The 12351-nt window shown below is 52.1% G+C and overlaps 1 protein-coding gene across 1 annotated transcript in view; it reads left to right on the top strand.

The window, feature by feature from the left end:
- Positions 1–1073: 1073 nt before the first annotated feature.
- Positions 1074–12351, top strand: part of FUBP3 (far upstream element binding protein 3) — a gene marked incomplete at its 5' end in the record, with an annotated part of 53395 nt that continues 42117 nt past the window's right edge. Inside the window, one exon of the mRNA XM_080709047.1 lies at positions 1074–1157. Coding sequence (XP_080565173.1) covers positions 1074–1157 — 84 coding nt within the window. The remainder of the gene's footprint in view (positions 1158–12351) is intronic.

The raw sequence follows: 12351 nt of genomic DNA, 5'->3' as shown, positions 1-12351 counted from the left end.
TGCTCTAAAACTCAGAGCCTAGCCAAGTCATTAACAAATAATGAACCGCCTGTGCTTCAAGTAGGGGTAGGGCTGTCATCAAGCGCGGCCACGCTGGATTGTTCGTCTCTCCGTATTCATCTTCTAACTTCAAGAAAGGCATAAAAAGCTCTCTTAAATCCAACTCCTTGGCACCGTGGGGCATGGGAAATATCCCAATATGGGTAGCTCTGCTGGACCTAAGGCTAATAAAGTGTGTGGAGGCCATGGTCTCCTTACTTTTCTGAAGGTTTTGCTTGCTCCTTTACAAGAAGACCCAGCCCAAAGGATCAAGTGTATCCCGGCCCTAAGATGCCTTTCTTGCTTCGAAAAGTCTGTACCTAGGCACAGCCAACACATGTTTTTTTCATGACACAGTATTCCGAGAAGCCCTCTGTTAATAGGGTTTGGAACCTGCCGCGCTTAGCAAGGATGGTCCAGTGGTATTTCCTGCGCCCCCGCCCAGTGCCAGAGCTCAGGAAAGAATGTGTAAGATGACACCACGCGGGCTTCGCGGCCGGACAGTCCCTCCAAAGTGGGGTCGCCCAGCAACCCCAGGGAGAGGTGGTGCCACCCCATCCTCGCGCAAACCGATTAGCGAGAGGCGAGGCCCGGGACTCGTGCAAACGCGGCGCCGCCCCTGGCCCTCCGCGCCGCACTCTGGCCTCACGGTACCATTGCAAGGTGCTCAGTCCCAACAGGTGAGCCCAATGGCCGTTTCAGGATGGGGATGCCAGGGTCAGGCTCTCCGTGGGCCCTGACTGCTGGGGCCGTCCGGGGTTCGGGCCCCGGTCTTCGACGGCGCGGGACCCCACGCGCGGCGGGCGGACGCGGAGCGCACCTGGCCCCCACGCCGCGCGGCCCCGCCCACTTCCGGGCGGGTCACGTGGCCGCCCCGCCCCGCCCCGCAGACGCGGCTCCCTCGCGCCGCGCCCCGCCTCCCTTCCGCCGGAAGTGCGGCGGCTTTCCCTTTCCGGCTACGGGTCCCCGAGCGGAGCGGAGCGGAGCGGGAGGCCGGGCCCGGGAGCCGAGCGGCGGCGGCGGCGGCGGCGGTAATGGCGGAGCTGGTGCAGGGGCAGAGCGCTCCGGTGGGCATGAAGGCCGAGGGCTTCGTGGACGCCCTGCACCGGGTCCGGCAGGTAGGGGCGCGGCCGGCCAGGCGGGGCGGGGAGGGGTCGGCCCGGGGGCGGGAGGCAGCCGGGCCGCCGCCTGGGCTGGGCCGGGCCGTGCGGGGCGCGGGGCTCCCCCAGCCGGGGCAGCGGGGCGGGAGGCGCCGCCGCGAGGCCCGGGTCCAGCCTGCCGGCCGGGCCTCCCAGGTGCTGGGGCCCGGGGAAGGGCTTGGCCCCGGGCTGGCCCCCATGGCGTCCGCGCCCGGGCTGAGCCCGCAGGGCAGCCAGCGGGGGGTTCCGGGGTTCGCGGGGGGAGGGGACTAGGACAATGTGGGTCTAGGTGCGAGGCAGCCATCTCACGCCCAGTCAGAGCATCGCCCAGCCCTGGGAGACATCTCTGGGCTTTCTCTATTTCGAGGGTGGAGTGGTAGGAGCTCAGGGGTATTTTCTTTTAGTGGGTACTCTTTGGGCGAGCAGAGAGGGGGAGGTGTTAAGTGGGTGGTCCCCAAGAGGTACGAGTTCCTTGTGGCCGTGGTTTCCCCTCATTTCTGGGGAGAACGTGCTACGGACGCCTTCTGCCAGTGAAACTTTGCCATCTGACAGCATCGTGCATTTTGTCAGCTAAGCTGGTTCTTAAGAGGTCGCGGGCTTTCCTGGAGAATGGCTCTGGGGCCTGCCAGAAATAATCGCTGGCTTCTGGCACGGTGCTTAGAATGAAAGCGGCCTAATGTGTCTAAAACTTACTGACAAGTTAGCCCTAACACTTAAACTTCTTCTGCTGAGTGTCTTATGTCCACGGTCTCTCTCTGTGTCATTGTAAACGCACTGATGCTTTGAACGTTGGGCTGTAACTAATGATTGCTTGATTCCTAACAGATAGCCACAGGACTCAGTTGTATTAGAAGAAGGCCACCACTCCAACCCGGGCGCTTGAAGATGTGGTCTTTCCATCTCTTTCCAGTATGCCAAGGGAGGCATCCTGCCTCTCTCCCCGATCCTGGCTTTTCATGTAGACATTATATCGGATCCCAGAACTTTTCCAAACCTGTGGTTCCACCTAAAATTTTGTCTGATGCCTTATTTGCAGCCTAGGTGCCAACCAGTACAGTAGTGCGTATTCATCTTACTTAGACTTCAGAGCTATCCACTGCTATGCTGGCTGCGCAGCCATCACGCCCGCCTCCACCGCTCTGCTCGCTGGCCGGGCACAGTGCTCTCCTCCACAGTGTCCTGGACCTTGTTTCTCACTGGCTACTAATATGTAATGGCTTTCACTCTGTGCTGACATGTGACAGTCACCTTGTTGGCCTTCTGTGTCCAGGAAGAATTAGAGTCACTACCTAAAAGAGCTCAGAGCCTCAGTTGGCAGAAGGCCTGTAGTTGAACGTAAAATGAATTTTGAACCATTGCGAAGACTTTCTGCTTCTCTTGAGCCAGTGGTTGAACTCATATTCTTGGACAACCTGCTCAAGAGGGAGACCCTCTTAAGTGCTGGTCTGATGTGGATTGTTGGAGCAGTGGTGTTTACTACTAGCAGTGAAAACTTCATTGGAATTGTTCTCAGCTCTGAGATGCATCATTGACTGGAACGGTAATGAGCCCGGTGGAGCCAGGGCTGTGTGTTCCTTCTGAACGTTAACAGCTGGAGGTCCATACTTACTATCTCCAAGGATGTGATGGCCTTTAAAAACTAAAGAAAAAACAGGTTTGTGGGTAATTTTAGGTTTCTTTTATAGATTTGTATTGGACAAGAGTGGAACATTAGAAACCTATAATATTGTTTGCTTCTAGTAAAGCTGACCTCAGAGGGATCTCCTGTTATCTGGGCATCTGGATAGACACGGTTCTCCTCCTTCACTGGATACACAGCATGTTACAGAGTTGTGACTTTCCCCTCCAGAAATGGAAAAATAAGACAGTGTATTTCTTTATGTAAATTAGTGCCGTGTCCCCCGCCCCTGTATCCTCATAAATACCAGCAGCGGTCTGTGAGGCTCTTAGAAGTTTGTTAGAAAGCCATAAACTATCTTATGCTTAGTTTTTCTAGCAAGTCATAATAGAGTGGGTTGATCCTGCTGGAATTTGAGTCTAATTTCTGTTAAGTCTGGGATGTGGAGTCCAGCATCTAATCCACTGAGCTTCCCTTCTGGCATCTCGAATCGAAGCCGCCTTGTCTGTTCTTTGGGCTCTTTCCAGCAAAATGAACCAGGGGTTGTAGTTAGTTGACGTGAGCATGGTATTCTTCGATCAAAAGGGGATCTCTGAGGGTGTCATAAAATGTAAATGTTTTCTCAGTAGTGGGAGGTCCAGTGGGTTAATAATGTTGGGCGCAAACGGATAATTTACCTCCGTTCTAAAGGGTAGTAGAAATGTGATTGGTTCACTGCTATTGATGACGGTACAAAACAGCTGGGTATTAAAAACATGGCTCGTTCCCCCAAGTCTTCAGCAAAAATTGATCGTTTCTTCAACTACTTTAGAGAGGGTGGGATCCTGGTTAGCAAAAATTAAGTATCTAGCCAGGTGTGGTGCTCACCTATAACCCCAGTACTTGGGATGTTGAGACTGGAAGATCACAGATTCGAGGATAGCCTCCACAGCTTAGTGGGATCTTGTTTCAGAATAAAACATAAGCCGGGCGTGGTGGCGCACGCTTGTAGTCCCAGCATTCGGGAGGCTGAGACAGGAGGATTGCACAGGTTCGAAGCCAGCCTCAGCTTCTTAGGGAGGCTCTTAGCAACTTAGTGAAACCCTGTTTCCAAATAAAATGTAAAATAGGTCTGGGAGTGTAGCCCAGAGGTAGAAAGCCCAGAGGTACTGGGTGGTTCCACCCCAGTACCACCAAAAAACAAACAAAAACCATAGTCACATGCTTGTAATCCCAGCATTTGGGAGGCTGAGATGAGAGGATTGCAGTTGGTGGACAGCCTCAGCTACTTAGGCCCTTTGCAACTCAGTGAGACTTTGTTTCCAAAAAAAGAATAAAAGAGGGCTAGGGGGTGTAGCTGGAAGGTAGATGCTTCAATCCTCAGTAACACACACACACAGAGTATTCCGTAACTAGTTGAGAGAGGGCAGGATCCTATTAAAGGTGGGCTGTGAACTCAAAGCATGGGTGGGTCATCTTATTCCACGGCTCTACTTCATACCTCTGTCCTGAGAGTTTGTCTAGGTTACAAAGGGACCTCACTGCAGCTGGGCGTGGTGGCGCACGCCTGTAGTCCCAGCATTTGGGAGGCTGAGACGGGGATCTTTCAGGTTCGAAGTCAGCCTCAGCTACTTAGTGAGGCCTTTGCAACTCACTGAGACCCTGTTTCAAAATAAAGAATAAAAAAATACCGCTGGGAGTGTCGCTCGGAGGTAGAATGCTCCTGGGTTCCATCTCCAGTACTGCAAAAACAAAAAGCAAAGGGATCTCACTGAGATGATGGATCAGTAGATAAAAGTCTGTTTTATTTTGTTGGGCTTTTCTCGGGATATTTTTTAAATGTCTCCAGAAAGTGCACTGATGGTTCAGTAGCATCTGCCATCAAGTACAAGCGATCACCATGTTGACAGATCACCATGTTGACAGGGTAGTGTTCACCGCTGTTACAAAACTCCAAGCAGCCTCCCACAGGCAGCAGCTACAGAAAAGAGGTTCTCTTGCCAACCGCTGAAGCTCTCTAGGACTTGAAGCTCCAGTTCTGGTGAAGAGGCGCCACTCAGTGCCTCTGCGTCGCGGATTCTCTCCATACCACGTGCAGTGGAAACACGCTTCAGAGACCTGAGCATCGCGGTGGCCCTGCACGCAGTCAGTGCGACCAGCCCTTAGACAGTCGATGCAAGGAAAGGTTTGGGGCTGGAAACCCACTCTTTATTGGAACCTTTTGGGGGGCTGGGGCTGCGGAAATGTTGATTAGCTGTGACCTCAGAAGCTCCACGGTTTTCCAGAAAATGTCTTCTTGTGAGGCCGTTTTCCACGTTGAGCCTGAGTGGTAAGTCGTTTCAAATGCATGCCATTAACCTGGGCCGATTGGGGGCTTCCGTGCTTTATGATGCTGGCTCTTAGGCCAGTACCAAGTTTCCTTTAAGAACACTGTGCGTCCACCATGAAAGGAAAAAGCCATTCGTTGGCTCTTAGATATGCCTTGAGAGATTATGCCTTTGCTCATTTAGTATGTTTTTGACTCATGGCAGAGTCTAACGTGTTGACCACTGACGCGCTCCGAGTTGTGTTCCACTGAGACTGTCTTACACGTGTCCAGTGGTCGAGTCGCTCAGCTCAGCACTTTATAGAGAGCTGGCTGCCGCCTGAAACTCATTTTAGCTCTCGCAAACACTTGGAGGAAGCCAGCGCCTGCAGGACCTCCTGGGCCGCGCCTGTGGCTGTTCTTGGGGGCACCCGTGGAGCAGCCCACAAAGAAGTCCAAGGGTTTTGTGCTGTCCCTGAGCCCGTGCGGGTCACCACATATTAACGGACGTGCCGAGCTTCCTGTCGGGTATTGAAAAGTAGATGGCACGGGGCTGATCCTGCCTCCTGCCTGCCCGAGACAGTCTCACTCTCACCCGAGACTTCTCTGTATTTCACATCGGATAGCTTTGTGTATCGACAGACTGCTTCCTCTGAAGTCCAGTTAGCGTGTAGATGACCTTGACCTCAGCTCTCAGGCTCCAGTGGGTTAGGGGAGACTGAAGGGCCCGTCGGCATGCCTTGTCTGACCCACACAGTCCAACACTTAGAAACCAGAGCACGTTCACATGGAAAGGGAGGCTTCCAGCTTCTCTAGGAAAGACCCGGTGTGCGCTCCCATCTTGCATTCCACACTGGCGGCCTGCCTGCCCACCTCCTCCTGCGGACACCGCCGCACCCTGCCCACTGGGGCTCCTTGCCGACAGCTTCCCCCCTTCGTGAGACCCCTGTGGTACTAGGGCTAGAACCCAGTGCCTCGCCCAGGCCAGGCCCGCACGCTATGACTGAGCTAGCCCCAGCTCTGTTTATTTTGAAACGGTTTCATCACGTTTTTGAGGATTCTACCGAGTTGCTGAGGCTGCCCTACAACCTGTGATCCTCCTGTCTCAGCTGCCCATGGCCTGGGATTACAGGTATGCACCACTGTTCCTGCTCTCTCTCTCTAAAGGCTCTCTACCTCCAAGATGCATCCCAGCCCTATTTTTTATTTATTATTTTGAATCAAGGTCTCACTGAGTTGCAAAGGGCCTCACTAAGTAGCTGCGGCTGGCCGCGAGCCGCGGTCCTCGTCGCTGCCTGGGCTGGCCTTGAGATTGGGGTCCTTCTGCCTCGGCCTTCTGAGTCGCTGGGATTCCAGGCGTGCACCACAGCACCCAGTATAGTGAGAAGGGCTGGACTCCTTTTCAGGGAGAGTTGGGGAGTTTTCCATCCCAGTAAGCTGACATAAAAGAGAGGGAGAGAAAGAATGAATGCACGAGTGAGTTGTACTGGGGATGGAACCCAGATTCTCCTGCATGCCAGGCAAACGCTCTGTCACTGAGCTATAGCCCTCCGCCTTTTATTTTGAGACAGTCTTAAGTTGCCCAGGCTGGCCTCGAACTTGCTCCAGCTTCCAGAGTAGCCAGGATTACAAGTGTGTGCCACCGTGCCTGGTAATAGCAGTCTTTGAACAGAACATTGAAGGGCTGCTGGTGGGATTTGGTTGGGAGGAGAGAATACCCGGGCCTGTCATCCTTCAGCCCACTTGGCTCAGCATTTCCGCCTAGAACCCCAGCTGATCATCTTGGTGTGTTACCTGTAGATGGGCTTCTCCTTACCCACCTTAAATTTGCATTTTTAATGAGCACATTCTGTGTGCCAGGCACTTCTCTAAGCATCGAGGAAGGTGCCCTTTAATTTTTTCAGAACACGGACCTTTTTGAGGCTTCTGAGAACTTTGGGTTTAGCTGGGCACTGTGGCACACGCCTGTAATCCAAGTACTTAGCTGGCTAAGACAGGCCCGCAGGTGGGAAGCCAGCTGGTGGTAACTTAGCGAGACCCTGTTTCCAAGTGAAAAGGGTAAGCCAGGCCGGGTGGAGTGTGCCTGCAATCCCAGTGACTCGGAAAGGTGAGGTAGGCTTGCAGATTTGAGGACAGCCTCAGCAGGTAGTTAGACGCTAATCAACTAACAAAACCCTGTTTCTCAACATAAAATACAACTGGAAGTGTAGCTCAGAGGTAGAATGCCTCTGCGTTTGATTCTAGTAGCACGGGGGCGGGGGGGGGGGAGGGCTGGGAGCACACGCAGTGGGAGAGCCCCCTGGGCTCTGTTTATAGTACTTCCTCCCCGCACACCCTTGAACCTTACCTGAAAAATATCTAAATATCAGGAAGTTTATGGTTTCTGTAAGGTTATATCCTAGAGTTCTAGTTAAGAACTTTTGTTCCCAGTTAACCTGGTGCCTAGGGTACCAGGATGACTAGGACAGGCCACCCCTCAGAGAGCTCTGTAGAGTGGAGACAGTATAATCTGTAAACTCCCTTATGCGATTGAAAGGTAGGTTGTCTGACAAGCACATGGTTTGTGTGTGTGTGTGGGGGGGGGTGTGTGCTGTGAATCGAACCAGAGGCATTCTACCTCTAAGCTATACCCCAAACCGATTTTATTTCTTAATGTGGAGAGAGCCTCACTAAATTGCTGAGGCTGTCCTCGAGCCTACAATCCTCCTGTCTCAGCCTCCCCAGTGCTAGGATCACAAGTGAGCGCCACCACGGCCGGCTCAGATAGGCGCTTACTTAACTGCCCGGTGTGGGTGGGATGGCGTCCTCAGGAGAAGCCCCTGTGGCCTGATGTCCTGCTCCACTGGCATGGAGTTCCTGTTTGGCTAAGCCGGGCCCCATCTCTGATGACAGTACGCATCTCGAAGCCCACGTGCTGGGTGCCGGGCGAGGAGCCTGGCTGGGCTTTCTCATTTGACGGTCACGAGTTCCCGAGGAGCAGCAGTGTTGTGAGGTGGCTGTCAGAGGGCAGACCCGGTTCTGGTTTTGACTCTTAGGCGCCATGATGACCTTGGACAAGGTAATTAACTTCAGTACGCCTCTGCTCTTACCTAAAAATGGAAACGTTGATGGTATTTTTTATTCTTTATTTTGAAACAGGGTCTCACTGAGTTGCAAAGGGCCTCGCTAAGTAGCTGAGTCTGTCCATGAACCACGATCCTCCCATCCCACCCAGCCTTAGAAAAAAATTTAAATAGTAGTTAATACTAAGAGGCAGCCCTAGCCAGGCGTGGTGGCTCACGCTTGTAATCCCCGAGCTTGGGAGGCTGAGACAGGAGGATCGCGCAGGTTTGAAGCCAGCCTCAGCTGGCTTAAGAGACCCTGTTTCCAAGTAAAATATAAGATAGGTCTGGGAGTGTAGCCCGGAGATAGAAGGCCCCTGGGTTCCATCCCCAGTACCACACACACACACACACACACACACACACACACACACACACACAAAGTGGCGCTAGTTGGAGGGGAGTGCCTGCTGAAGGGGAAGGTGCAGGTTTCTCAACTGGTGGTAACATCTCTCTTTTCTTTCTTTCCCTTCTTGGGATGGAGCCGGGTCGCGTCCTGTGTCTTCGCCTGGATGCTGGTTACGTAGGCAGCTTAGTTGTGAAGATACAGTGAGCTGTAGACGCACGGTCCGTTGCTTTCCTGTAGTATCATCATGCTCCATAAGAGGCCAGAGTGGACGGCGTTGCAGGTTCCTCGCCGGGCCCGCAGTGCCGTGGGCGTTCTGCGTGGTTGTCGTTATCCCCGCAGGCTCAGTCCTGGGCAAACTGGCTGCAGCTTCCCAGCACCAAGCGTAGTGGCTCTAGGCAGGCCCAGGCAGGCGCTGAATCGCACACCTTGGGGTCAGTATCAGGGAACGCGATGTGGCCAGGGCTGTAGACCTCCTCGGGCTCACTCCTGCCATGGAAGCAGAGAGCTCTCCAGGCAGGCCACGCTGGGGTGAGCGCGCGGGTCTGCAAGCAGGTCTCGCTTCCCTGTGTGCTGGCTCTGAGGAGCTGTAGTCCCTAGAGTTAGTGAGGAGCTGTAGTCCCTAGAGTTAGTGAGGAGCTGTAGTCCCTAGAGTTAGTGAGGAGCTGCAGTCCCTAGAGTTAGTGAGGAGCTGTAGTCCCTAGAGTTAGTGAGGAGCTGTAGTCCCTAGAGTTAGTGAGGAGCTGTAGTCCCTAGAGTTCGTGAGGAGCTGTAGTCCCTAGAGTTCGTGAGGAGCTGTAGTCCCTAGTTAGTGGCACAGACCTACCACTGGCATGTGGGTGGTCTCCCCTGCTCCAAGTCAGTGTAAAGGTCTGAGAAGTAGGAAGTTGTGGAGGTAGTAATAGCTTCCGGCTGTGTTGGTAAGGTAAACTACTTGGTGACCCAGAATGCAGTTGTATATGGGGTGCTGGGAATTGGACCCAGGGCATTTCTACCTCTGAGCTATACTCCAGTCATTTTATTTTATTTATTTATTTATTTATTTATTTTGGTGGTACTGGGGTTCCTGGAAGCCCTTCTACCTCGGGGCTACACTCCCAGACCTATTTTTACATTTTCATTTTGGAAACAGGGTCTCCTAAGCTAGCGCGCGCGGCTGGCTTCGAATCTGCGCGATCCTCCTGTCTCCGCCTCCCCAGCGCGGGGATGACAAGCGTGCGCCACCACGCCCGGCTGTCGTTTTATTTTTTTTAAGCAAGGTCTTGAGTTGGGCGTGGTGGCGCACGCTTGTCATCCCAGTATTCGGGAGGCTGAGACAGGAGGATCAGTTTGCGGACAGCCTCAGCTACTTAGTGAGGCCCTTTGCAACTCAGTGAGACCCTGTTTCAAAATGAAGAATAAAATACGGGCTGGAAAGCCCGGCGTGGAGGCGCACGCGTGTAATCCCCGTGCTTAGGAGGCTGAGACAGGAGGATCGCCAGGTTCGAAGCCAGCCTCGGCTACTGAGTGAGGCTCTAAGCAACTTCTTTCTTTCTTTCTTTCTTTCTTTCTTTCTTTCTTTCTTTCTCTCTCTCTCTCTTTTTTTTTTTTTTTTTTTTGTGGTACTGGGGTTCCTGGAAACCCTTCTACCTCTGGGCTACACTCCCAGACCTATTTTATAATTTTATTTGGAAACAGGGTCTCTTAAGCCAGCGCGGCTGGCTTCAGCCTGCACGATCCTCCTGTCTCCGCCTCCCAAGTGCGGGGATTACAAGCGTGCGCCACCATAGCCGGTGGCTCTAAGCAACTTAGTGAGACCCTGTTTCCAAATAAAATATAAAATAGGTATGGGAGTATAGCCCAGAGATAGAAAGCCTCCGGGTTCCACCCCCAGTAACACACACACACACACACAAAGGGCTGGGGGTGTAGCTTGGAGGTAGAATGCCCCTGGGTTCCATCCCCATACTGCAAATAATAATAATAATAATAATAATAATAATAATAATAATAATAAACAAAGAATAAAAAATAGGCCTGGGGATGTAGCTTGGAGATAGACTTCCCCTGGGTTCAATTCCTGGTACCATCAAAAAAAAAAAAAAAGGCAGGGTCTCCATAAATTGCAGATGGCCTTGCTAAAGTGCTGAGGCTGGCCTTGAACCTGCAGTCCTCTCAGCCTCCGGAGTACTGGGGTTACAAAGCATGCACCTCCATGCCTGGCTTAATGTTAATGTTTCAATGCGAACTAGGAGTAATTAATTGCTGTTTCCTAACTTTTTGGTGATGTTTATACCACCTTTATGATTTTGCCATATCAGTGAGCTCTCATTCATGCTCTTTACACAATAAAATGGAAAACTTCCCTGCATTGGCAGGAACTACGACCAGAGGTAGAAGTTTAAAGATGTTGATCTGAGCCGGGCGTGGTGGTGGACGCTGGTAATCCCAGTACCTGGGAGGCTGAGACAGGAGGATCTGAGTTGACTGCCAGCCCCAGCTACTTAGGCCTTCTGCAACTCAGTGAGACCCTGTTTCAAAAATCAAACTGGGGGTGGAGCTCAGGGGTAGAAAGCTCCTGGGTTCAATCCCCAGCACCACACACACACACAAAAAAAAAATACTTGGTCCGTGTACCTTGCAGGATGGCCTTGTTTGCTCTTTGGCGAACACTGGGTTAGAGCACCCTGCATTTTACAGGCAGAGGCGCTGAGGATGGCCACACACAGGAGAGCCCACCGGGACACCCAGGAAGGGCTCTGCGCTGTTCTGGGGTGGCGCTCCCCTCCCCACTTCCGCTGTTTCCAGTAGAGGTTAAATGTCTACAGCATCCATTTATTTTTCATCTATCACTGTGCTTAATATAGCCCAAGTAGAGAGAGAACCCATCTGTTTGCCCCAAGTGAGGGCGAATGGCTTGTGTGGTAGATTACTAACAGAGTCTGCCCAAGGCCATGCTTGCAGATAAGGACTAGAGTGGCCTTGGATTTGCTCAGGATCCTGGCTGCAGGGACTTTTGCTTTTTCTTTCTTTCTTTTTTTTTTTTTTGGTACTGGGAATTTAACCTAGAGATGTTCTACCTTCTGAGATACGTCCCAGCACAATTTTATTTTTATTTTCAAACAGTGTCTCACTAGGTTGCTGAGAGATTCACTACTTGCTAGTGCAGTCTTCAAACCTCCGCTCCTCCTGTCTCAGCCTCCCAAGTAGTAGGATTACAGGCGTGTGCCCGCCACACCCAGTTCTCCAGGAGCTTGGTGTGCTGCCCCGCACCATTCTGAGCTGAAGGCTGCCCCCACTTCCCAAGCCTGTAAGCAATCGCCCGAGGTCTGTGCTAAGCATCAGGTGGAAAAGAGGAAGGCAGCCTACTGGTGAGCCTGGGCCTCAGCTGGTGCCAGGGAGGCCCAGGTTTAAGTCCCATTTCTGCCACTTCTAAGGTGCGTGACCTTGAACAGGCCACTTAGCTCCCCTGAACCTCAGCAGTTTTCCCTGTGTGTATGTGTGCATGTTTATTAAAATTGAGAATAATAAGCCGCGTGGTGGTACATGCTTGTGAACTTGGGAGGCTGAGACAGGAGGATTGCAGGTTCATGGTGAGCCTCAGCAACTTAGCAAGGCCCCCTGCTGAAAGGAGATAGTACCGATTTTCCTGGAGAATCATCGTGAGGAATAAATGAGAGAATATTTAAGGTACTCAAGCTGAGTGCCTACCAGATAGTAAACACTCAATAAATTTAAATTTATTATGTCTATTGGACATTAAAGCAGTTTCTTGGAACAATATTGTACTTCTATTAATATTAAAAGAAATGTTACAGCCAGGTATGGTGGCTCACTTTATAATC

Source organism: Muscardinus avellanarius (assembly GCF_963383645.1).
Source record: "Muscardinus avellanarius genome assembly, chromosome: 13".
Classification (NCBI taxonomy): Eukaryota; Metazoa; Chordata; class Mammalia; order Rodentia; family Gliridae; genus Muscardinus; species Muscardinus avellanarius.
Note: the sequence above shows the minus strand (reverse complement) of the source record. Positions and strands in the feature narration are given on the sequence as shown.